This window comes from Pithys albifrons, chromosome 3 (assembly GCF_047495875.1).
Source record: "Pithys albifrons albifrons isolate INPA30051 chromosome 3, PitAlb_v1, whole genome shotgun sequence".
NCBI lineage: Eukaryota > Metazoa > Chordata > Aves > Passeriformes > Thamnophilidae > Pithys > Pithys albifrons.
The window spans coordinates 2852148-2879366 of record NC_092460.1 but is presented as its reverse complement, the minus strand read 5'-3'; the positions used below and the strand labels follow the sequence as shown (position 1 = coordinate 2879366).

At 47.5% G+C, this 27219-nt stretch overlaps 1 protein-coding gene across 1 annotated transcript in view; it reads left to right on the top strand.

Moving 5' to 3' along the window:
• The window catches only part of LOC139669196 (contactin-6-like), a 112037-nt gene that overhangs the window by 52124 nt on the left and 32694 nt on the right, over positions 1-27219 (top strand). Inside the window, exons 8-11 of the mRNA XM_071549644.1 lie at positions 5397-5581; positions 11956-12092; positions 16200-16329; positions 17913-18063. Coding sequence (XP_071405745.1) covers positions 5397-5581; positions 11956-12092; positions 16200-16329; positions 17913-18063 — 603 coding nt within the window. The remainder of the gene's footprint in view (positions 1-5396; positions 5582-11955; positions 12093-16199; positions 16330-17912; positions 18064-27219) is intronic.

The window sequence follows — 27219 nt, the reverse complement described above, 5'->3', positions numbered from 1 at the left end:
TAAAAGTCCTGCTTTGGATCAAGCTGCATTAATCATGCCATATATCCAAATTATTGTTCCCTGTGTCTTTCAGGGGATTGAGCACCATGGAAAGAATTATGTGCAGTTGAGTTGCTGTGTTTCTATCAGTAGATTTCTCCCAAAATATCTTTTTTTTTTTTCTGTTACACATATAAGAATATTTCCTGCAATGAAAATAAGCAGAGTAGTTTCCATGTCTGGTGCACACATTTATTAAACTGTGTCTGTGGTTTATGTTTTTTCTTCATTCCCTTCCTGAAATTGGGGAAATAATCTGTTCAAAATCCCTGCAGATGGGCTGTTGCCACCTAAGGTTGTACAAAGCATTTGTGAAGAACAAAAAACAAGATTTCTTTCAACCCAGAATATTTATTTTCCATGGGAAGACCCCACCTTTATCTCTAAATAAATGGAGGGGTTTAAGGTGAGACTGGACGTGGCACTGAGTGCCATGATCTGGTGACAAAGTGGGCTTGGATTGAGGGTTGGACTTGATGATCTCAGAGGTCTCTTCCAACTCAACTGATTCCATGATTCTAAATGTGGCCATGGAAGGGTTTTCCTGGAGCTGTTGGTATGAGGAGATAATCACACAAGGGGCTTCCAAGAAAATTCCCTAAAACTGCCAGGCTTCACCTCCAGTGTGTTCTCCAAGTGTTTAAGTAGGAGGCCATAAAAGGATCTATTAGAGGGTTCTAAAATCATAAATATCCGAAGGTCTTTTGCCCCCTCAAGTGAATTTTGCTGCTTTCATCCCACATTCCCCATCAAACTGATGCTGGAGAGTTTGTGATTCCTGGGCTGAGCAGGTCCCTTCTGGCACAGTCAGGGGGAGTGGTTGGTGCCCACAGGAGAAGGAGACACCCCAGCAGGTCTCAGAAAACTTGGCTGCTCCCAGGGGGTCCATTGGGATGACTCAAAACTGAGTGTTCTGATGATGGTGCTCCTCATACTCCAATACTCACCCATGGGAGCAGCTTTGGAACCTCAGCTGTGCCTCCTCTGACCAACCTTGTGTCCATCACTGCCATTTGAGTCTCACTTGGTGTTGAAGGCCCTCCAGATGGACAGGACAAAGGATGAGGCACCATCTGCCTGCCCAAAGGTGGCCCCTCCATCCCAGCCTGGGCTCTGCTGCTGCAGATGAATGAAATTCCCTGTTCCCTCTGACAAAAACTTGTCACCAAACACAAAATATTTCCCATCTCCTTTTCTCTCCGAGTTAGTAACTTATGGTTTGGTGATTCTGCTGCCTGTATGGTGGAAGATAAATGAAATTAGTACTCCTGGATGCTCTGAAGGTTTCAAATAAAGGGCAGATTTATGTACAAAGACACTCTCATATTTATGCACTGTTTTCTCATTGACTCAGGTGAAAGACAGACTCTGGCTACAAAGGGTGATAAATTTGAGAAGTGCACTCATTGTTTCTTTATATATTCTACAACTTTTTAGCCCCAAGCAGTTCTTTATTTTAATCTTGTTGTTGGTAGTGACTAAAGGAAACCAGACCCAACAGGTGGCAAGGCCACCCCAAACCTGCAAAGGATGACAGTGGTTTGAGTTGTGACCCTCAAAGCAATAGGAACATGCATAAAAATCCTACAAAAATTCCCAAGGCTGGATTTCCTGGATGAGGTTTTGTATATATATTTACCTTCTTGAAGCATCAACTCCTAAACAGATAATTTGTTCCAAAACCCAGTGTAACAAAAGTCAATTTTAAATTGAAATTCAGGGTTGATTTTTGGTTTTCCCTTGAAAGGCTTCACACGGCCTGTAGAAAGAGATCCTACTAAGATTTGGTTGATAAAGATGTAAAGTAACATCAGAAAAGGTGAAACCAGCCCCAAAAAAACCTGTTTTCTGCAAAGTGCAGTGACTGAAGATTCTGTGAGAATGGAAGAAAGGAGGAAAGGTCCTTCCCATGGATGGGGGCACAAGGCTGAGCTGGGAAGATGCTGGGAATCCTGGCATCAAGGAAGAAAAGGTCTTCACTAAAGGTCCTTCCCATGGATGGAGGCACAAGGCTGAGCTGGGAAGATGCTGGGAATTCCATGAGAATGTGGCATCAAAGAGGAAAAGATCTTCACTAAAGGTCCTTCCCATGGATGGAGGCACATGGCTGAGCTGGGAAGATGCTGGGAATTCTGTGAGGATGTGGCATCAAGGAAGAAAAGGTCTTCACTAAAGGTCCTTCCCATGGATGGGGGCACATGGCTGAGCTGGGAAGATCCTGGGAATTCTGTGAGAATGTGGCATCAAGGAAGAAAAGATCTTCACTAAAGGTCCTTCCCATGGATGGGGGTACATGGCTGAGCTGGGAAGATGCTGGGAATTCTGTGAAATTGTGGCATCAAGGAGGAAAAGATCTTCACTAAAGGTCCTTCCCATGGATGGAGGCACAAGGCTGAGCTGGGAAGATGCTGGGAATCCTGGCATCAAGGAGGAAAAGATCTTCACTAAAGGTCCTTCCCATGGATGGGGGTACATGGCTGAGCTGGGGATGCTCCCACAGTCTGCTCCTCTACCCTGGAGCTCATGGGGATGAGGAGCTGCTTCCCTGACTAACAAATTCCTCCTCCTCATGAGCCTTGGACACTCTGAGCAAGACTGGCAGGAGAACCAAGAGCTGTTACCTCTTTCTTGCAGTTCTGCCTTTAGACACAGCAAAGTGGATGAACCAAACTCTGATTCTTTTCTCCCTCCTGCTGCAGCTGCAGCTCAGAGGGAGCAATTTCCAAGGAGCTGAGCTGCCTTGGACCATCCCCAAGGATGGCATTAGGAGGCTGTGACGTGGACAAGGTGAAACAGGACAGTGTCTTCAGCTCAGACCTTGGCCAACCAGACTTGACAAGTTGACAGAAGGGCCCTTTTCCCACCGAGTGCTGCCTCTGGCCTTGATGTCAGCACAGACTTCCCTCCTTCAGGAACAGTCAGTGCTGAGAGAAAACAAACAGGAAATACTGAGATGAGGCACTTTCAGGTAGAGGAACATGTATGAATACACCTAATTATTGTTTTCTTCTCCCATATGGCTGTTAGATTCTTTCATTCTCTTGTTATAAATCAATCAATCAATCAATCAATCAATCAATCAATCAATCCAGAAGAAATGCCTCTAAAGTAAGTAGTTAAATGCTCCTGGCATTCTGCAGGAGCTGCTCACCCCCTGTTTAATATGCAGCAGCATTTGCAGAGCCAGCCTTGCTCCTCTCTGTGTCACCAACACTCTGGATCAATCCAACACGAGGCTGCAAAGCTCCTCTGGCTCTTTCCCTGCCTGGAGCACCACGATCCCGAGTCAGAGCCAGAGTGGAGCTGTGCTCCTTTTAAAGAGCTGAAGGGATCTTGCTTTAGAAATAACTGCCTTGCTTTGCAGGAATTCTGCATGAATAATGGCATGCAAGGGTAGTCTGGAGGAAAGAAGGCTCAGGGAAGACCTTCTCACTCTCTCCAAGCCCTTAGGAGGAGGTTGTGGCCAGGGCTGAGCCTCTTCTCCCAGGCAATGGCCTCACCTTGCACCAGGGGAGGCTCAGGTTGGAAATTGGGGAATATTTTAGCACTAGAACAGGGCTGAGCACTGGCACAGGCTGCCCAGGGCATGGAGGGGTTGCCATCCCTGGAGATGTTCAAAAAAACCAAGTAGATGTGGCACTTCATGATGCCATTTAGTGGGCATGGGGCTACCAGTTGAAGGTTGGACTTGATGGTCTTGGAGGTCTTTTCCCACCCTAATGATTCTGTGATTCTGTGATAAGAGTTCTGGAGGACACCACACCTTTTAGCAGAGCACTCCTGTTCTTCCCAGAGCACTTGGGACAACCAAACCCTTCTAAAGTTCCTAGTCAGGAACAATATTGAATGAGTTTGCATCTGAAATGGCTTTTGGCCTCATGGTAAAGGACAATTAATGAGGGTGATGATGGAAAATTAAATTAAAATTTAAACAACTAGTCAGGTCTTGAATGAATATGGGGAAGAGAAGAATAAAATCTTGGGAGTTCTTTCATTGTTTAATTATGGCCCAGTCTCAGTTGGAGTGAATTGTTGGGATAGGTCATGGGAGAGTTGGAACCTGTGTGTGCATGTACATGAGATATCCAAATATATACATATATATTCCATATCTATAATTACTCATATGGATTTTTTCTGTTGGTTTGGAGCCTCTGGTTACTCTGGTAACACCTGCCCAGATGTTCAACCCCTGGGACCTGCTGAGTCCTTCCCTTTCTCCCAAATTCTGGTTCTTCTTGCTTGGGGTTGAACAGCACAGCCACACTGACCCAGAACTGGGCCCAAACTTACTGAATTATTAAGAAATTAATCCATTGTGTATTTGTGACTTGATTTCTTTGTTCAATAAATGAGGATTTGAACTTAAATAATTTAAGGTGTGAGCAGCTACAGCCTCTGCTACAAAGGAATAAATAAATCCTTTGTAAGTCAGCACTGCAGGCAGAGCCCTTGGAGAATGGGGACAAGGACTTTTAATTTCCATGAAAGTTGTGTTTTCATTTGCTGCTGATGTTCCTTCCAGTGGAAAAAAAAAAAGTCAGCATTTAGTCAAAGCCTCTGGTAAAAACTGCTCAAAATTTAAGTGGTTAGAAAAAGCAACTTCCTTCAGTTTGCAGAAACTGTGAAATGCAAGACTATTAATGGGGTTTGGTGACAAAATAGATCATGAAATTGAGGCTTGTGTGGTTTGGGATATTACCAGAAATCCAAGAATTATTTAGAGCTGCCTTCCCACTTCACTGTTGTTTTATGTTGTGTAGGACACATTGATCCCAATATAAATGAAAATTAGAGAAAGCTACAGAAACATGAAAAAAAGAAATATTCCCTTTTGTCTCTAACTCCTTTCAGCCTCAGTATCTCGTGCTTTCCTCTTCTCACTCAACTCTCTGCTCTCCTCCACCCTGGCTCCCATTTTTTTTATATTTAGATTTATTTTTATATTTAGATTTATTGGTATTTTTAGAGCCTTTGAATTCTTGGCCAATGCTTCCTATTTTGGGGTGTGAAAATGCCTCTAATGCTGCAGGGACTTTGTTTGCTGTGAGAACCAGTCAATAATTCAGGGTTTCTGCGGCGTTTATTTGAATTGTAAAGTTGTTCCTTCAGTGTCACGGCGTTTAAAAGAAGGTTTGAGCCCCAAATAAGAGTCCCTAAGGGCAAAATGCAAACTGGCCTAAGAAGAAATCATAGAATTGACTGAGGATTTCATCCCACTCTTGGACTTGTGCTCCTAAATAAGTTGGACAGGTCAGGAAATCTTGATGGTTAGAAACAGAAATTACAGTTTGGTTTTTTTTTCTCTGCTGTAACAAATGTTCTCTCTTTTCCTCTAATGCAATTCAATTCTTTAGTCCTGTCCCAAGCATCAGCTGGAGGAGGTCTGATGGAAACCCCTTCCCAAAGAAAATTGAACCCAACAAAGCCAAAGGAGTTCTGGAAATCCCTGATGTTCAGCAGGAAGATGAAGGTTCCTATGAGTGCATTGCAGGAAACAGTCGAGGAATAAACATTGCAAGAGGTCAATTATTTGTCTATGGTAAGCAGATTAATCTTCTTTTGGCTCTTTCCAAAGGACCAGGCTGGTGTTGGGTTGTGTTTTACTGCTGAAGTTTATTAGCCCCTCTCTGGAGGTAGAAAATGCAGGTCAGGTTAAGCTGATTAAAAACTGATTGGAGTGACCTTCACTGAATTACAGCCTCAGCAAATCGAGATGTTTTGCATTAAAACCCAGACTGGAAGTGTGGGCTGTGCCCTGATGAAGTTGGACAGGTTAATAAAAGGCAGAGAGAAAGCCCTGGCACATTTCCATGAAACATTAAAGGCATTCATGTCTCCAGCAGCACAGCCTGGGCTGCCCCAGAGCCAGATCAGGAGGATTCCTGAGGTTCTGCTCAAGGGAATGGAAGGTTATTCCACCTCTCCAGCAGCACAGCCCCAGAGCCAGATCAGGAGGATTCCCAAGGTTTTGTTCAAGGGAATGGAAGGTTATTCCACCTCTCCAGCAGCACAACCCCAGAATCAGATCAGGAGGATTCCTGAGGTTCTGTTCAAGGGAGTGGGAGGTTATTCCACCTCTCCAGCAGCACAACCCCAGAATCAGATCAGGAGATTCCCAAGGTTCTGTTCAAGGGAATGGAAGGTTTTCTCCCCCTCCAGCAGCACAACCCCAGAGCCAGATCAGGAGATTCCCAAGGTTCTGTTCAAGGGAATGGAAGGTTTTCTCCCCCTCCAGCAGCACAACCCCAGAATCAGATCAGGAGATTCCCAAGGTTTTGTTCAGGGGAGTGGAAGGTTATTCCTCCTCTCCAGCAGCACAACCCCAGAATCAGATCAGGAGATTCCCAAGGTTCTGTTCAAGGGACTGGAAGGTTATTCCACCTCTCCAGCAGCACAACCCCAGAATCAGATCAGGAGGATTCCTGAGGTTCTGTTCAAGGGACTGGAAGGTTATTCTGCCCCTCCAGCTGCACAACCCCAGAGCCAGATCAGGAGGATTCCTGAAGTTCTGTTCAAGGGAGTGGAAGGTTATTCCACCTCTCCAGCAGCAAAACCCCAGAGCCAGGTCAGGAGATTCCCAAGGTTCTGTTCAGGGGAGTGGAAGGTTATTCCACCTCTCCAGCAGCAAAACCCCAGAGCCAGGTCAGGAGATTCCCAAGGTTCTGTTCAGGGGAGTGGAAGGTTATTCCACCTCTCCAGCAGCACAACCTCAGAGCCAGGTCAGGAGATTCCCAAGGTTCTGTTCAGAGGAGTGGAAGGTTATTCCACCTCTCCAGCAGCACCACCTGAGCTGCCCCAGAGCCACATCAGGAGGATTCTTGAAGTTTTGTTCAAGGGAGTGGAAAGTTATTCCACCTCCTCTTCCAGCTCAGCTCCATAAACAGCTGAGGGCAAAGCAGGAGAAGCTCATTCCATTCTCCCTCTCCTTCCTGCTTGGCTCCAAGTGGAAAATCCCAGATCTGGGCAATTGTTGTCCCTTCCAAAGTGGAGAAACCACACTGGGAACTTTTCTGCCTCCCCTTTTCCCTCCCCACCTGCAGTAATTTCCTGTGGTCCCACCTCACGTGGTGGTCCCTCACAGCCAATGTGAATTAAATGTTCTTTAGATGTTCTTTAGTCCCATTGTTAATACCCAGACACAGCAACAGATTCTGACAGCAATAAGAGGAGAGATTTTTTTTTCTTTACCTCATAAATCTTTAAAAGGAGAAGGAAAAAAAACTAAACATAACAGCAAGGGGGGGAAAAATCACAGACAGAGAGACTGAGCCTACAATTAACATCTGTTGAGAAGACTTTGGCAAGTATTTTTCTGAGGCTTTTTTTAAAGCAAATCTCTTCTAATGAAGAGATGCAGCTTTGCTGATAAGCCACCAGCCTCCTGCAGCCATGGCTAATATCAAGATATCTGCCAGGAATAGAACAGGCTGCTGCTGGTGGGAATATTGAATTATTTCTTTGTTTTTCAGGGGTTAGTTTTGCTCTCGTTGCAGACTAATTTTTCCCCAACACCCATCAAGCAGTTCCATTAAAATGAAGTTCAGTAGATTACCTGGACGTGATTGATAACAGCACAGGCAATTACAGAATCAGGATCAGTTAATTCAATCTAAAATAATGTGCTTATTAAATGTGCTTTGTACATTAATTAATAGCTGCTCATTATGAAATATATAAACAGGACTCATGAAGCTTTTGCATGAGATTTTTTTCTCATATTAGGAGTGGGCTGGTGTATTATCTACATAATTGATTCCTCTTGCTCCATTCCTGTGTGGTGTTTTTCCTTTGGAGGCAGCTTGTCTCCAAAAAATAGGAGTTTATTCCCTGGCCACTGTTTGTTGCTTTGTGTGTGACCTCCAGCCTGTGCTTTGGGCTCTAAGAGCAATAAAAATTACATTTAATTAGAATTACTGTTGGGCCTGGAGAGCTCTATCCTTGTAGGACCTTATAACACCTTCCAGTGCCTAAAAGACCTCCAGGAGAGCGACTTTGGAGAAGGGGTGGAGAGCAGGACAAGAAGGAATGGCTTCCCATGGCCAGAGGGCAGGGTTAGATGGATATTGGGAATTTCTTCCCTGGGAGGGTGGGCAGGCCCTGGCACAGGTGCCCAGAGAAACTGTGGCTGCCCCAGCCCAGGGAGTGTCCCAGGCCAGGTTGGACAGGGCTTGGAGCACCCTGGGCTGGTGGAAGGTGTCCCTGCCCATGGCAGGGGGTGGGATGGGATGAGCTGGAAAGTCCCTTCCAACCCAAACCATTGTAGGATTCTCTACCAGACACTTTCCCTCTCTGGGGAGCAGCTCATTGGCAGAGTATTCCAACCCAAACCATTGTAGGATTCTCTACCAGACACTTTCCCTCTCTGGGGAGCAGCTCATTGGCAGAGTATTCCAACCCAAACCATCGTAGGATTCTCTACCAGACACTTTCCCTCTCTGGGAAGCAGCTCATTGGCAGAGTATTCCAACCCAAACCATCGTAGGATTCTCTACCAGACACTTTCCCTCTCTGGGAAGCAGCTCATTGGCAGAGTATTCCAACCCAAACCATCGTAGGATTCTCTACCAGACACTTTCCCTCTCTGGGAAGCAGCTCATTGGCAGAGTATTCCAACCCAAACCATTGTAGGATTCTCTACCAGACACTTTCCCTCTCTGGGGAGCAGCTCATTGGCAGAGTATTCCAACCCAAACCATCGTAGGATTCTCTACCAGACACTTTCCCTCTCTGGGAAGCAGCTCATTGGCAGAGTATTCCAACCCAAACCATCGTAGGATTCTCTACCAGACACTTTCCCTCTCTGGGAAGCAGCTCATTGGCAGAGTATTCCAACCCAAACCATCGTAGGATTCTCTACCAGACACTTTCCCTCTCTGGGAAGCAGCTCATTGGCAGAGTATTAACCTCTGTTGGACATCTCGAGGTACTTTGTGGGGCTGGAGCCATGAGCTCCCCCCAGAGCCCACCTGTGGAGAGAGGCTGCTTGTTCTGCTGGCCTCAAGAGTAACAATTCTCTTCCCAAAATTAAATTACTCCATGTAAGAACTACCTATATATGTGTGTTTATATTTATATCCATATGTAGACTACAGAATTCTGATTTAATAACCCAGCCCAAAGCTTTTCATGGTACCTTAAGGCACCACCCACTTGTGCCAGAGGCAGAGGGATGCATTGCCCTTCTCTGTGGCTTTGGTTTGTCCCAAGCTTAGGTGGGTGCTAATTATCCTCCCTGGGTCTCAGATTCACCTTTATGTTGCCAACTCTCCTAAATGTCAGCCTGGCTCGAGTGCTCCCTGCTCTGCTCAGTCCTTGGCTCTCAGAGCTCAGATGGGATTCCCTTTATGCTGCCACGGGTTGGTGCCAACATCCCACCAGTGCCAACATCCCACCAGTGCCGATGTCCCACCAGGGCCAATGTCCCACCAGGGCCAATGTCCCACCGGTGCCAGTGTCCCACCAGTGCCAACGTCCCACCAGGGCCAATGTCCCACCAGGGCCAATGTCCCACCAGTGCCAACGTCCCACCAGGGCCAATGTCCCACCAGTGCCAATGTCCCACCAGGGCCAACGTCCCACCAGTGCCAATGTCCCACCAGTGCCAGTGTCCCACCAGTGCCAATGTCCCACCAGTGCCAACGTCCCACCAGTGCCAGTGTCCCACCAGGGCCGACGTCCCACCGGTGCCAATGTCCCACCAGTGCCAATGTCCCACCAGGGCCAATGTCCCACCAGTGCCAATGTCCTACCAGGGCCAACATCCCACCAGTGCCAGTGTCCCACCAGTGCCAATGTCCCACCGGTGCCAATGTCCCACCAGGGCCAATGTCCCACCAGTTCCAATGTCCCACCAGTGCCAACGTCCCACCAGTGCCAATGTCCCACCGGTGCCAGTGTCCCACCAGTGCCAACGTCCCTCCAGGGCCAACGTCCCACCAGGGCCAATGTCCCACCAGTGCCAATGTCCCACCAGTGCCAACGTCCCACCAGGGCCAATGTCCCACCAGTGCCAGTGTCCCACCAGTGCCAATGTCCCACCAGTGCCAATGTCCCACCAGGGCCAATGTCCCACCAGTGTCAACGTCGCACCAGTGCCAATGTCCCACCAGTGCCAACGTCCCTCCAGGGCCAATGTCCCACCAGGGCCAACGTCCCACCAGGGCCAACGTCCCACCAGGGCCGACGTTCCACCAGTGCCAACGTCCCACCGGGGCCAATGTCCCACCAGTGCCAGTGTCCCACCAGTGCCAATGTCCCACCAGGGCCAACGTCCCACCAGTGCCAACGTCCCACCAGGGCCAATGTCCCACCAGTGCCAGTGTCCCACCAGTGCCAATGTCCCACCTGTGCCAACGTCCCACCAGGGCCAATGTCCCACCAGTGCCAGTGTCCCACCAGTGCCAATGTCCCACCAGGGCCGACGTCCCACCAGTGCCAATGTCCCACCAGTGCCAGTGTCCCACCGGTGCCAATGTCCCACCAGTGCCAACGTCCCACCAGGGCCAATGTCCCACCGGTGCCAATGTCCCACCAGGGCCAATGTCCCACCAGTGCCAATGTCCCACCAGTGCCAACGTCCCACCAGTGCCAACGTCCCACCGGTGCCAGTGTCCCACCGGTGCCAGTGTCCCACCAGTGCCAACGTCCCTCCAGGGCCAACGTCCCACCAGGGCCAGTGTCCCACCGGTGCCAATGTCCCACCAGGGCCAATGTCCCACCAGTGCCAATGTCCCACCAGTGCCAACGTCCCACCAGTGCCAATGTCCCACCGGTGCCAGTGTCCCACCAGTGCCAACGTCCCTCCAGGGCCAACGTCCCACCAGTGCCAATGTCCCACCGGTGCCAGTGTCCCACCAGTGCCAACGTCCCTCCAGGGCCAACGTCCCACCAGGGCCAATGTCCCACCAGTGCCAACGTCCCACCAGGGCCAATGTCCCACCAGTGCCAATGTCCCACCAGTGCCAACGTCCCACCAGGGCCAATGTCCCATCAGTGCCAGTGTCCCACCAGTGCCAATGTCCCACCAGTGCCAATGTCCCACCAGGGCCAATGTCCCACCAGTGCCAATGTCCCACCAGTGCCAACGTCCCACCAGGGCCAATGTCCCACCAGTGCCAGTGTCCCACCAGGGCCGACGTCCCACCGGTGCCAGTGTCCCACCAGTGCCAATGTCCCACCAGGGCCGACGTCCCACCAGTGCCAATGTCCCACCAGGGCCAATGTCCCACCAGGGCCGACGTCCCACCAGTGCCAACGTCCCACCAGGGCCAATGTCCCACCAGGGCCGACGTCCCACCAGTGCCAACGTCCCACCAGGGCCAATGTCCCACCAGTGCCAGTGTCCCACCAGTGCCAATGTCCCACCAGTGTTCAGGAGGGGTTTTCCTGCTCTGAGGTGCCCCAGTTCCTCTGTGTAGTATTTGTGTGGCAAATGCAACCAAAGGACTCGTGCTCTGTGGGCTCAGGTCTGTGGGTAAACCAGGGAGGTGATTATTACAACCCATGATTTTTATTAGCTGCTGACTAAAGATTTTGATCTATTTCTGTACAAATATTCAAATACCTTTGAACAAAGACTGGGGTTTTTTTTCAGAAATTAGAGGTCTCGATGCTTTCAACGAGCATGTCCTGAATTTCAGGCATCTAAAATCACTGTTTCTGTAAATTTTGGCCATAAAAATAGAGAATATCTTAACCAAACTCCCTTCCCACTGGTCACTTGAGCTCAAATATTTTTCCAAGCTTATCCAGAAGTTTAATGCCAAGGAATTATTGTGCAGAATTCACTTACAGCATAATAAGGATGTGTCCAACAGGTATTAATTAGCCTCGCTCAGTACATTAATTAATGGCAACATACCTCGAGCAAAATCACTTTCCTCCTGCTTAAAATGATTTGCATATTCTTTTCAGCACCCCCAGAATGGGATAAAAAAATCCAAACTGCCTTTCTGTCTCTCTATGACAGTTTGTTTTGGGAATGTAAGGCCAAAGGAAAGCCAAGCCCTTCCTACAGCTGGTTCAAGAATGGCCAGCCCCTCGTGTCACAGGTAAGCTGCCTGTTGTCTTCTTTGCTTTATTCCTTATCTTTTTTTTTTCATGATTTAGTCATAGCACATTAATTAAGTTTCTAAAATTAGCTGAGGATCAATATATGAAAAGAAACAGAATAGCACAAACTCTGCGACGCAAAGCTTTGGTTCTCCGAGTTCATCTTTACTGAAGGTGTTTCATGTTGTAGTTTAGAGAGAGAGAGAACCCCCAAATTCTTGGTGTAATTAATCTTACAGAGCATCCAATTGCCACAAGATGTGGCAGCAGGTTAAAAATACCAGTTCTGGTTGGTGAAAGAAGGGCTGAAGAAACACAAACTCCATTTGTTGGCTTACTCTGATTTGGGAAGCTGGGAGGATGCCAAGGGACTGCAAGAGCATTTCAGAGCTGCAGTTGCAACATGATCAGCATCAAATTGCCCTTTTCTTGTGTTTCTGTCCTGACTCTGTAGCTGGGTGGACTTTTGGCCTCCTGCAGTGTGGCTGCTCTTGTGCTGTGCTAATCCTCCAACTGAATTAATCAGACAGCTCTGAAAATCAGTGAATGTGGTGGGTAATACTTTTGTTGCTATACAGAGGGATAAGAGACTGAAGAAAGCCAGATAAAGCTATAAAGGAAAGAGGACTAAGTCCAAAATCTCCCTGCAAAACAAAAAAAAGGACAAAGTGGAAATGGAATTAGTGAGTGGTAAGAGAGCTGGAGGAGAGGGGAAGTCAACTGGAGCTCAAACACTGAAGGAACTCCATCAGATCCTTAATTAGGCAGGTCTTTGAAAGCCCAGTTTTCAGGCAGAACATTTCTGTTTCTGTGGTGGCCAAGCTTTGGCACATCCATCCTCCAGCCCTCAGTTGTTGGCAACCTCCTGCAGAATGACTTCTGTGGCAGTTGCTGGGTTTGCCCTCTGCTGAGGCCAAGTTTTCCTTTTTTTTATCAAGCTTCCATCCAGCATCTCTGTGGCATGAAATGGCAGGACTTACCTGTAATGCATTTTCACTTGCTTGGAAAAAAAAACAACCCTGTGCTGAATTTCTGTCCAGCAAGAACAAATAGAAAACAATTTCCAAAACATATGGGGCAAATTAGCACCTGCTGGGCTGCACAACCAGCACTTATTGGATTTAGTAGTACTTATTTGAAGAAGTTGGAGTGGGGACAAACCTTCCATATGATTTTCTGCTGGATTAGTCCTGAACAAACCCAACCTGCATCTGTGGAAAATAGCCAGAATTGGCTTGGATTGCAGTTTTCCTGAGTCTGATCATTCTACTCATTGTCACCAAGATTCTCTGCTTTCTGTCCCTTTGAAAGGAGCAACATTTAGAATCTGTCACTCTTCAATTGCATCGTTTCAATAATAAAAGAATAAAGTGCTCTGTGGACACGTTTTCAAGCAACATTTTCCCAGCACTTACAGTGTGCTGTAAATACAACACTTCAGGCAACAAAACACTGGGTGTTATTGCTGAGGGGACAAAATGGACACTTTGGAGGTGAAAGGGCAAGGCAGGTGTAATAAAATATTCAGTTCGTCGCAGCATCTGCTTGTTGGAATCTTGCCAGGGAGAACAACTCCAGAGGTTTGCACCTTGGGGCTGGCTCTGAGCACATTGTTCACCCTTTGTCACCCCTTCCTGCCCCTCCACCTGCTGCTCATGCCAACACTGTCCTGCCTGTGGGCATGGGGTGCTTTATTCTCCTCCCTGAATGAACAGCTCCAAAGAGCAGCAGGGAACGGTGGGGAGAGGTTGGGACCTGTGTGGAACACGAGCGTTGCTTCGGAGGGGGGAGTTGTATTCAAAGGATGTTTGTGAAAATAGAAGGCATGGAGAGGAGAGCAAAGAGCCTGGAGGTAAAACTAAGTGTGCAGTGAGAGGCTCAAAAACCCGTTATCAGTGGCTAAATGATGTGATGTTGTTAATTAGTTTGCCACACGCCAGCCATGCAGCCCCAGGCTGTGCTCTCATCGCATTCCCGAGCTAAACAAGGTTGGGCTGCGGCAGCTCCTGGTTGGGAGACCTCCAAGAAAAGGCTGCAGTGTTGGAAAACAGAGCTCCAGGGCTTGATATGTGGCATTGCCCCCTCTGCAAGAGGCAGGGAGATACCCTTGAGGGGGGGTTGTGGAACTGCAATAGCTGTGGTGGCACCTCCACAGGCTGGAGGATGGGGAGCAGATGGAGCAGCTCTGGGGAGGAGGACCTGGGGGAGCTGGGAGGGGAGAGGCTGGAGATGACCCAGCTTTGACACCCCCTGTACCCTGGACTGGTCCCCCAGTGTGGACAGCAGGGAAGGGAGGGATTCTGCCCCTCTGCCCACTCAGGTGAGACCCCACCTGCAGAGCTGCTCCAGCCCTGGGGCAGCACAGCAAGGACATGGAGCTGCTGGAGAGAGTCCAGAGGAGGCATCAGGATGGTCAGAGGATGGAGCAGCTCTGCTGGGAGGGAAGGCTGAGAGTTGGGATTGTTCATCTGGAGAAGAGAAGTTTTGGGGTGACCTCACTGTGGCCTTCCAGGATCTGAAGGGGCTACAAGAAAGATGGAGAGAGACTATTTCCAAGGGCCTGGAATGACAGGATAAGGGGAATGGCTTCAAACTGACAGAGAGTGGGGTTAGATTGGATGTTAGGAAGAAATTCCTGGCTGGGAGGGTGGGCAGGCCCTGGCACAGGTGCCCAGAGCAGCTGTGGCTGCCCCAGCCCTGGGAGTGTCCCAGGCCAGGCTGGACAGGGCTTGGAGCACCCTGGGCTGGTGGGAGGTGTCCCTGCCCATGACAGGGGTGGGATGGGATGGGCTTTGAGGTCCTTCCAAGCCAAGCCATTCTATGATTCTGTGACTTGACCCCATCCCTGAGAGTGTCTCAGGCCAGGCTGGACAGGGCTTGGAGCACCCTGGGCTGGTGGGAGGTGCCCCTGCCATGGCAGGGGTGGGATGGGATGGGCTTTAAGGTCCCTTCCAATCCAAAGCATTCCATGATTCTATGACATAATTGTAGCAGTTCACAAATACATTTGAGATCTTGGAGCTGCTTATCAAAGCCTGCACTGGGCACTTTAAAAACATGCTCAATACTCCTCCATTCCTGTTGCTGAGACAGAGGAGCCAGCCTGAAGGAGCAGCATAATCATACCACTAATATCTGTTGTTCAGACTTGCACTTGGTGATGGAATTTATATTCCCTGTGGGTTTCTTCCAAACTCATCTGTTTTGGGGAATGTTGGGGTTTTTTTTTTCTCTCTCAGTGCTACACTTTGCTGCAGAACTATTATTGTCCCTGGAGGGTAGTAATTGTAAAATCACAAAATATTTAGCTTTAAGTTATGGTTGTAGCATGAAACAGGCTTTCTCCTGTTTTCCAAAATAGAGCAAATAAAACTTCCTTTGATACTCCAAACTCCAAGCTCTGCTCCAAATTTACCTCCTGTGCAGTTGCTTCTATTTCAGCAAAACTGCACTGAGGAAAGTCAGAGTGTGTAGAAATTCAGGTTGTGGGGAAAAAGCTCCCTCTGTGCTCTGAGGGGCTTCCTGTAGCTTTCCAATTGGAATTCCAGCATTGGCTTTCAGGAGAGCTTTTCCAGTGGTTCAGATTTCTGTGACTTGTGGTCTGGGGACTTTTGAAATGCCCCCATTATTGGAGCACCTCTGTCTCCTGTGGAGCTTTTCTGATCATCTCAGACCATTGTCAGATCTATTGTGGTGAAGCTTCTGAGAGGGATGGGGTGTTGGGAGCCCTCTGGAAGACGCTCCAGGATCCCAGAGAGGAGCAGCTGTGGCTGCCCTGAGGAAGTTCCTTCTGTATCATCTTCCTGGTGAAATCCATCCCCAGATTCACAGCTCAGCAGTGCAGGGAAACACATGAACAGCTGGAACAGCTGGGCAAAGCTGCCCAAAGCAATCCCTGCCTGGATTTCTTGAAGAGTTTGAAGAGCTAGGAAGACTGAAAACACGACCACCACCACCCCCCAGCAGGATTCTGGTGGATTCATCCACGTCACTCCCAAGAACAACATTCCTGCTTCTGAATTACGATCAGCACGATGCTAAAACAGCCTTGCTTTGTGCACTCCTTGCCTCTCTCAGTGGTTTTTCCCTTGTTTTTCTTTCCTCAGGGAAGAATTCAGCTAGGAAATGGGACTCTGATCATCCCCGTGCTGGATCTGGCAGACTCTGGCCTTTATCAGTGTGTGGCAGAGAACGAGTACGATGCCATTTATGCCAACGCTGAGCTGCGGGTGATGGGTGAGTAAATGGCACCAAAAGGAGCAGGGACCGACTCTAAAGGACACTCTGAAAGAAAAGTGAATTTAAGAATAGATGAAATTCCACCTGGCAGATCAAGCCTGGTGTCTTGGTTTGAGATAAGCAACTGCCAACCCCCCCAAGCACAGAGAGAAAAGCCTCCCTCCTAACACCAGGGAAAGGGAGGAAAAGAGAGGGGAAAGAAAAAAAACACTTCAAACGGCATTTATACTAAAACTACATATATTTTTCACAGAAAGAAAGAGACAATTAGAAGAGAGTACAAATAGACACTCACACAAGTCTGCAACAACAAGTTCCCCACCTCAACTTCTTAATGAACACACAAATTCTACTGTCCTAACTACACATTACTTAAGAAAAACCTTATTCCCCAGGGAGACAAACCCAAGCAGAAAGGAGAGACCCAGAACAACACATTTTACTTTCCTGAGGTACCCTGTGAGCCAGTGGTGGGCCTGGTCCTCTCCATCCCCCCTGGGACAGCATCGTGTGTCCTCCCAAGAGGAGGGCTGAGAAGAGACTGCCTTAACCACTCCCACACTGGTTCCTACTGCCCTGGAGATGATGTCATAATGTGGGATGGAATACAAACTTACTGGCTAGAAGAGGTCAGCTGTCAGCTCAGCCCAGCTCAAGTCAGCTGACAGCTTCGGCCTAGTCCAGACTTCAGAGCCCAAATCTAGGCCCACCTGGGTGAACCCATAACACCTGGGGATATTTCTTTGCTGTTTGCTCTTCACCCACGTGCAAATGTGTTTGTTTTTTTATTTTCAGTTTAATTTCATGACTCGTTTGGGAGGAGAATCTAATCCATGTGTGGTGTTTTTATATCACATGCACACCAGTTTAATGAATGCTGCTTCTTGCTTTAGTTATTCTTAGTTACTCTGCAGGTTTAAGAGTCATTTTAGAAAGTGGGGGAAATAGTTTTTAGCTACAAACAAAGAGCATGTGGCAAATATTTGTATAAACAAATAACATGTAACGAGGAATCTCATTAATGTTCTCCAGACGTGCACATGAAATGGAATTCTTTCTTCTAAAAGTGTTCTGTTCTGGATGTCCAAGTATAAAGTTTGCTCATCAGCCAAATGTTAATGAAACCAGGAAAACACAGACTTTAGGAGCACCCAACTGTTGCACAGGTCTTGTGTTTTCTCCTTCTGCAAGAGTGAATCTCAAAAACTCCTGGAAAAATGAACGTATTTTCAGAAAACAGTTTAAGTTCATGAAATGAAAGCCACAGTAAAACTGTGTTTGAAATGGAATGTTCTCTGCAGATGAATGGAGGTCTGCATGAGGAGTGTGATGTTTATCCTGCTCTGCTCAGGAACTTCATTCTTCATCAATGTCCTCCCAGACTCCAGATAACCCAGGAAAGATTGTCAGCCAGTTTCTAGGCATGGAGTTTAGAAACAGCAGAAAGGAAGATATTAAATAAGACACAATTCTTGAATTCACCTACTGTGTAACTCAAAGAGAAGATTTCAGCAAATTAATACCTTGTGAGCTCACTCCTCTTCTGCCCTTCTCTCTTCTTCTTCCTTCTCTATTTTCAGCTGCAGCCCCTGATTTTTCCAAAAACCCTGTGAAGAAAACATCTGTTGTTCAAGTTGGAGGTGAAGTTACAATCAGTTGTAACCCCAGTGCTTCTCCCAGAGCTGCCATCACCTGGAGAAAGGGCTCTGAGCTTCTGCACCAGAACCAAAGGTACCCTCACATGCCACTGGTGGATTTTCTCTGGTTTAACAGTAGCATTTAAAGAGTCTTCAAGCACAGCTGGTTTGGAATTGACTTTGACAACTCACTGACAAAAGGCTTTGATGCCAGAGGCCTGTTTGTCTTCAGCAGTGGCCACAGAGCTGTGTGGATCCAAAGCTGGGCACAGCAAAGCCTGGGAGAATCCAGGTGGGGCATTGTGCCATCCATACGTTCCTCAGCACTTCAGGGGTCACCCATCAGAGCTGAGTGGGTCCCACACACAGAGCTGGAGTGAGGGAGACACCAGTGGAGGCTTCAGGGAGGCAGAACATCCCCTCAGGCTGTGGGATGGCTGAGCAGGTTGTGCCATAACCCACAGGGAAAGTGTTCTGTCGTGCCCCTTTAGGCAGGGCTTAGCCATGGTCCCCTCCCTCACCAGCTGCTCTGGGGTCTCATGGTCTTCAGTAACGACCAGCAGCTGATTTCTCATGGTCTTCAGTGATGACCAATAGTTTGTTTCTCACGCTGACCAACAGCTGATTTCTCATGGTCTTCAGTGATGACCAACAGCTGATTTCTCATGGTGTTCAGTGATGACCAATAGTTTGTTTCTCACACTGACCAACAGCTTATTTCCTATGGTCTTCAGTGATGACCAACAGCTGATTTCTCATGGTGTTCAGTGATGACCAATAGTTTGTTTCTCACGCTGACCAACAGCTGATTTCTCATGGTCTTCAGTGATGACCAACAGCTGATTTCTCATGGTGTTCAGTGATGACCAATAGTTTGTTTCTCACACTGACCAACAGCTTATTTCCTATGGTCTTCAGTGATGACCAACAGCTGATTTCTCATGGTCTTCAGTGAAGACCAACAGCTGATTTCTCATGGTGTTCAGTGATGACCAATAGTTTGTTTCTCACACTGACCAACAGCTTATTTTCTATGGTCTTCAATGATGACCAACAGCTTATTTCTCATGGTCTTCAGTGATGACCAGCAGCTTATTTCCTATGGTCTTCAGTGATGACCAACAGCTTATTTCTCATGGTCTTCAGTGATGACCAACAGTTTATTTCTCATGGTCTTCAGTGATGACCAGCAGCTTATTTCTCATGGTCTTCAGTGATGACCAGCAGTTTATTTCTCATGGTCTTCAGTGATGACCAATAGTTTGTTTCTCACACTGACCAACAGCTTATTTCCCATCATCTTCAGTGATGACCAACAGCTTATTTCTCATGGTCTTCAGTGATGACCAACAGCTTATTTCTCATGGTCTTCAGTGATGACCAACAGCTTTTTTCTGAGTTGGCAGCAGCACCTGCATTATTCTATTTCAAGGAGAGGTTGGACAACACTCCCAGGCACATGGTGGGGTGTCCAGGAGGGCACTGATGGTCTCTGTGGGTCCCTGCCAGCTCAGGGGGTTCTGGGATTCTGGGATTTCATGCTAATGCCAAATCAATAGTAAAATACTAAAATCAGAGTATCTACTGACATAATTTTTGGCTGTTACACACAACACACAACCCTGAGGGTGGTTCCACACATGAAATGGGCAGCAGTGCCTCAGAACTGCTGAGAATCTTCTCAGCATCTCCTTCAGAGCTCCAATGTATCAGCAATGCTCTCTTGTACATTCTGGTGTCAGGCTCTGAGGACCATCATCAGTAATTCATAAAGCTCTGGGAACTGAACAGCAGATTTTACACACAGGACCAGTTGCTCAAGGAGGCCACTGTGGGTCACATGAGACTTAAACTGATTATAATTCACTAAAACATTACCCCAGCCTGTGACACAAAGAACTATTCCACTGTGCTGCTCAATTCAGAGAGAAGTAAAGAAGAGGAGTATTTATGAAAGAAAGTGCAATTCTGAAAATCTGAATTTTACAATGAAACACAAAAATTTGGATGATCAATCCATGCCACAGGCATAGAAATTTTCCCAGTGGTTTTTTTTCCCTTTCAGGAGTGGCAATTTATTTTCATTCTAACTACTCATGATGAAAAATATTTTTCTGACTAATGCCAAGTCAAATCTTTATTTGTATTTCTATTTCGATTGAATTCAACAGGCTGAGCTAAGCCCAGACCTTGAAGTTCCAGATATTCCCCATCTGATTTACTTATAAAAAAAAATATATTTACACACTACTCCCAGTATTTACTTGTGCTTCTGTATTAATTTCCCAACAATAATTCCAAGCACACTGTAATTTCTGAGCATCCCAGGAGGCTCCTGCTGCTCTGCAGGAGTAAACAACAGGAGCAGGATTTACAAAGGGAGATGCTGTTGAAAGTCTCTGCATGCAAAACCTTCTTGCCAGGGTGGCCACTGGTGCAAAGGGCAATTTATGAGGCTTTTTTTGATTATTAAATGGCAAACCAGCCAATGCTGGGCTTGAAAAGGAGGGGAAAGAAATCATCTGGGTGCTGTTATTCCACAACCCACAATGAAGGAAGGGGTTGTGTGGCTGTAAATACAGGGCTAATTAAAGTGCTGGATTTCCGTGGATCTCTGGGCAGAAAAAAGAGAAGGAACCTGCTCTGCCTTTCTCCATAAATGTGATTAAACCCTGACATGCCCCACACAGATCAGCTATTTGAACTGGAGCTCTCTCTCTTTCTGCTCCCATTTGATTGTGCAGCAATTATCACCTTTATGGACTCCTTTAGTGGCCTTTTTGTTTAATATTTGGTTGGGTTATTGATGCTAAAAAGGGAAATGCCAATCCCTCAGAGCTCGGACAGCCAAACTGGGATGGACACACCGAACAACTCAGATCATGGAACTTGCTTGGAATGATTTAGACAAATTCAACCCTTTGTTACAAAAAATGTGCAACTCAACTTATTTCTTTCCCTGAAAGGGGAAGAATATTCTTTCTTTTTCACCTTCTCCCTTTCTCTGATGGTAATAATTTATTCCTGATAATCCTGGACACGTGGTGGTTTCTCTGCCTGATCAGCTGAGCTCTTCATATGACAAGAGAACTCTCTTTTATATTAAATTCAGTTTGCAATTTCGTAAAGAAAAGTGTGCAAAATGGGAAAGACTAATCAATAATTACCCACTTTAATGGAAGAACCATTAAATGTTTGTTTTATTGAATTTACTCTACATTTTTATTTCCCAATCAAGCATTTCTAACTTTGAGAAGCTGCTGAATTTGGGCCCCTCCTGTTGGGAAAGCATCTTAAAGTATCTTGCAGTTTATTTTCTGTATCTCTTGCCAAGGTCCAGCAATGAAGGTCCTCAGTCCTGAGTCCCCTTTTTGGGCCACAGGGACTTTCTTTGTGTCCCTCTTGTCTCTCTCATCTTCTCTGCAGCTCAAACACATCTTTGCCCAAGTCTTCAACATCTTCTTTGCTCTGGGTTCTGTAAAAAACTTTCTTGCATTTGAAGCTTGCAAGTCCTTCAGAAAGTGATAAAATAAAGAATTTTCACATCAGATGGTGAAACAAAACCTGAATATCCCAGTACCAGACCTGCCTATTGTTCCCAGCCTGACTGTCCCTTTCCACTGAGTCCTTGAGTTCAGAATTTTCAGAAATAGCTTGTTGATGTGGCTTAATCCCTGAGTGCTGGGATTTCTCTCTGGCCCATCCTGTTGGCCTCCTTAGAGAGGGAATTCAAGGTTACCAGTTGCAGGAATCACAGAGAAATCCCCCAGTGGGTTAATCCTGGCTGGGTTTCCCTGTGCCTTCTCCACGTGGTCCCCACTCAGCTCCTCTGGATCATCCACCAGGACAGTTTAGGGTGTTCTTTGGGGCAAATTAACCTCCTTCTTTGGGTGAAAGGTCTGAGAAATGGGGCTTGGTGAGCAATAGCACTTCTTCAGTGGGTGACTCTGCCTGCCTTTTGCAGCATAAATGGCTTTTGGTGGCCCGTGCTGGGGGTTTGAGCTCAGAGCAGAAATGAAACACAGCAAAGCACGAGCTCCAAACTCCCTCCCCGTGCAGGCTGACACAGCCTTCAGCTGTTGCCATGCCTGTCATATCCTCAGGATGTGCAGAGGGACTTTTCTTCATCTCACTTCTCACTTCTCTCATCTGGGGTCCACTGAGGGAAAGGGAGAGGAGAAAGGAGCGATTCATACCTTAAATCAAACAAGTTTTCAAGTCCAGACGCTGCTCCCGCCACGAGCCTCTCTCTCGTTGCCTTCAGTCAATCCAGGATGGAAAAGGTTCTTTTGCAAAAATTCTTTTTGACTGAAGCATTTCAACAAATGGGACTTGGCCCTGGTTTTGCTTTGCCAGGGAGAGGTGTTATCCCCCCAGCAGGAGCATCCCAGGCTCTGCAGTCAATGCGCAGAAACATATGGGATTCACTTCGCTGGGAATGGAAATGAGGAGAGCTGAGGGAAAGCTGAGAAATGAGGGAGGCTGAGAGAAGGCATTACTCAGACACAGCACTTTCCATGCATTAATAATCAGTAATAAGCAAATATTCATAATTTAAATTGGGGTTTTTTTGAGGGACTGGGCAAGGAGGACATTCAGGGAATCGATAAAATATGCTCGATAATTGCTGGCTCCAAGACTTGCTTGTAGGACACAGTTCAGTGAAGGATGGGCTTGGATTCCCTGCCATAAATAAACCTGCTGTGTGTGGTGAATTCTCTTTGCTGGGGCACATCTGGGTTTGGTGCTTTAGCACTCCAGTTATTGGCATCACTCAGAGGAAACAGGGACAGAATGACTGGGCACCAAAATGAAACGCTGTCTTTGCACAACCCTCTGCAGAAAAAAATAAAATTCTGCAACCCACCTCCTGCAGAGAGACCTGAGCAGATGTTGGCACTGGCTGGGGGACTTCTCTGGTAGCTGCTGAGTTCTTTGAGTTGTCCCTTGTGGCCTCAGACTCAGGGGGTTCTCCTGCTCCAGGTGGAACACAAGGACCCAGCAGGGTTTTTTAACTCAAGGGTTGGGGCTCTTCACAGTCTCCTGGGCAGGACCTTTCCCCTTCCACCTTCTGAGCACTCTTGGCCACCATCTGCTTCTGCCTCCCTGTTGCTGCTCCACTCTTACTGCCAGATTCCAAAACCAGGAGTGGTTTAACACATTTAAACTTTTTTTGTTATTTGGAAAAAAAATGCCTCGTGTCTGTGGATGGAATTAGACAAACAGGGAGTTAAAAAATAAAGAGAAATTGAACTGGAGGAGGCTGAGGAGAGATTTCACTGGGGGCTGCAGCTCCAATCTCTGCTCTGTAGGACCAGGGACAGCACCCAGGGAAGGGCTGGAGCTGTGTCAGGGCAGGGGCAGCACCCAGGGAAGGGCTGGAGCTGTGCCAGGGCAGGGAGAGCACCCAGGGAATGGCTGGAGCTGTGCCAGGGCAGGGAGAGCACCCAAGGAATAGCTGGAGATGTGTCAGGGCAGGGGCAGCACCCAGGGAAGGGCTGGAGCTGTGTCAGGGCAGGGTCAGCACCCAGGGAAGGGCTGGAGCTGTGCCAGGGCAGGGACAGCACCCAGGGAATGGCTGGAGCTGTGCCAGGGCTGGGACAGCACCCAGGGAATGGCTGGAGCTGTGCCAGGGCAGGGACAGCACCCAGGGAAGGGCTGGAGCTGTGCCAGGGCAGGGACAGCACTCAGGGAATGGCTGGAGCTGTGCCAGGGCAGGGTCAGGTGGCATCTCAGGGAAAGGTCCTTCCCCCAGAGGGTGGTGGGCACTGACCAGGCTCCCCAGGGCAGTGGGCACAGCCCCAAGGCTGCCAGAGCTCCAGGAGGGTTTGGATGATCCTCTGGGGCACAGGGTGGGATTTTTGGGGTGACCTGGACAGGGCCAGCAGTTGGACTGGATGATCCTTGTGGTTCCCTTCCAACTCAGCATATTCTCTAATTATTTGGTAAATACATATAAATATATATTTGGACCAGAGAAGTCCTCAACCCACTGATCAACCCCCCCACAAAATACCTTGTCTGTGAAACAACCTTTCAGCTGGAGCCAATTTGAGCAGAAATGTGTCAGGGCAGTGCAGCAAACTCCAGCAGAACATTTCAATTACCAGAGTGTCAGTGCTGGTGGTTCAGCTTCCAGAATGCCTGTTATCTTTAAAAATAAATAAAATAAAAATCTGCTTGGGGAGGAAGCGTGGCCAAATGGATGGAAAATTCCCAAACTTGCACTGGTGTGCTAACAAAGGAGGAGATTGATGTCACTTAACTTCTCCTTAGCTGAAGTCAATATGCAGCCTGAGGGAGTTATTTACTTTTCCTGGCAGGTGCCTCCATATCCAGTGAGGCACTGGAGTTTCAGCTGAGCAAAGCTGGGGAATGAAACCCATGAAACCCACCCACAGGGTCTGAAAAAACCCTCTGCCTGTGCTGAAGTCAGAGAGGCAAAGAGAAGCTTTCCTTGTCAGGCTCTTCAGTGCCAAACCCCCCCTGCTTTATGCATAGACAATACTATAGATATTTGTATGCTGCAAGCAAGTCTCATATAGAATCTATTTCTCTTCTGCTCTTGCAGCATTTTCTGTTCTCTCCTCAGCTTTCCACAGCAATGCAGCCAGGTGAATAGCAATGGGATAGTCATTTGACTATTATTTTATTTTTTAGGTTTGGTTTTGGAAGCCTGGATTAAGTGTATCTCTGGTTTTATCCTCCTTGCTTTCCTACCACGAGCAGCTTTGCATGGCTTTGATGAGCTGCCTTAACCCTTCTATCTTATCAGTGTCTGGGTGCTTGTAAAGGAGCTCATTTCCTATTTTAGTATTTAAATAGAGCACTTCAAGTGTGGGCATCAGCAATCAGAGCAATTCCAGCTATCTCAGACACCACTGCTGGAAGTCAACATGAATACAAATTAAGCTTATCTCTTGATGAAATTCTGCTTTTGCTTGGGGAGCCAATGGAATTGATGCCACATCTGCTCCATTTGGTTCATCCCTTCGGGTCCCTTCCTTCCTGACAAACAGATGGACAGAAATCAAAAGCACAAATTCACCTGCCTGTTCTCAGGGCTTGGGCTGAACTTCCAGAGTGCAACATGAAAACCCCTCCAAAGCCTGAGGTTGCTGTTTAGAGTTGGTTTTCATCTCTCAGGCCTCTCTGTTGTGGCATGTTTGGTGCTAAGCAGACAAACCCCAACATTTCCTGAGGGAATGCTGAGAGCTGCGAGGAATATTTTGTGTTCTGGCTAAAAATATCCCAAGCTCAGATTACAAGTGGTCTCAATTTCAGAGGCAGCAGAAAATGTACTGCAGGAGACTATTGGAGGAGCTCTAATGTATTTATTGAGCATTATTTGCTGTCAGCAGAGAGGTTTTTTTGGCATTTGTGGGCATTTGCCTGTGCTTCCTTTGGGATAATGTCACTGAATGTACAGGAGGAAGAGCTCACATGGCAGCACTCCCAGGAGTGTCTGGTGACCCAGCAAAACTACTGATATTGGTGTGAGAAAAGTTTTACAACCAAAGGGTTGGCAGAAAATGCCTCAGCTTGTCCTGAAGTCCCTTCAGGCTTTCCTTCTCCATTTTCCTGGTTATTTCTGTCTTCTCCCCCATGCTGAGGGTGAAGGCAGAGAATGGAAAACACAAGTGAAATATGAGGAGGGAGACATAAGGATGAGCAAAAATGAAGGGGGGGAAAAGACAATATTTTATTTTTCCTTCTTAATCTTATTTCCCTGTTTCCCCTCCCTTCTTCTTTCTCTGTTCCCTTCCCATTTGAAGTGCACCCACTGCAGAGAAACCAGAAGGCAGGAGGGGCCCCCCATTGCTCCCTGAGCAGACAGAGGGTATTAGTGCAGTGGGAAACATGAGGAAAGGGCTTTCCCTCTCTTTTCTCTCTCCTTGGAGAGTCTCACAATGGAACAAGCCAATCACCCTGATTTCTTGGTGTGGTGCTGCCTGCTCAGAGCAGTGTTTAGCACATGGGGAGTGTGAGCCTGGAGGAAGCAGAGGAACCATATGTTGTCACGTGTGGGACAGAAGGACAACTGTGTGAGACTGGCCTTGGTCCAGCTCCCCTCTGCAGAACACCTCTCTGAGGCAACTCTTCCCACTCAGCTCCTGGGAATCTTGGTAAGGTGAGCCCTTCCAAGGGGCTGTCCTGCATGCCAGGATGTCCCAAGCAATCTGTCACTCTTCCATGTCACGTGGAGCTGCAACAAACCCACCCCAGTGGTTGGCAGGGCTGAGCCCTCTCTGCTTTGAGTCATGTCCTGTCCCTTCCTCATGCAAACATTCTCAGTGAGGTTCAGGACTTCATCCAAAGCCAGCTGATCTCATTGGAGCTCTTCCATTGCCTTCAGCAGGCAGGGAATCAAGGTTCCTAATTAGGAGCTTGCACAAAAAACTAATGAGGGAGTGCAACCTTCTGTGCTTGTCCTGCAGTCCAAGTTGGGCTGCCACGCACAGCGTTGCTGCTGCTCTCTGTGGGGTGCATTGCTGAGCACTCAAACCCACCAGGACTGAGTGACAAACCTGCTGCACAGACACCAAAAAAAATGATTCTGATCCCAAAAGGTTTCCAGCAAAGTGTGATACAGAGGGAAAAGATCAGGGTGTGTTGAGGAGGGGAAATAAAATGAGATATTGATTCACACAGAATCGATATCGTGAGCTGGGAGGGACCCACAAGGGTCATCAGAGTCCAATTCCTGGACCTGCACATGGTGCCCAGACATGCTGTTGGCATGATGGAACAAAAAGCCTTCCAGGGAAGAGTTTCTGGGTTCATTTTGGGTGTGAAGTGACAGCACAGAAACAGCACCTTGAAAATGTGGCTGATGTTTGGCCAAAACAAAGCCAAGCACCAGCCACAAAGCCAGGAAGTTTGCAGGAGGACACAAACACCTCTGCTTCAGCCATGGGATTCTATCACAAAGAAATACTTTGATTGCTCCTTTTCTGTGAGAACTAAGACTCTTCTCAGACTTTGAGTGAAAGGGAAATCTGAGAAAGGAAAGGAAAATCTTAAGGGATGCACAGAATGTGACTCACACATTAAGAAGGCATAAGATTTCTGTGCTGTTTTGAGCAAGGATATGGGTCTAAGTGTACTATAGATGGTCCCTATAATTGTGGCTCAAATTAGGTATAAATTCACTGGCCCAGGGAGGGTTTTCTGCAAGCCCACAGATAGCCCAACCAATGGGAAAAAAAAAGAAAGAGGTGATGGAGAGCTGGTGGGACAGGGCTTGGAA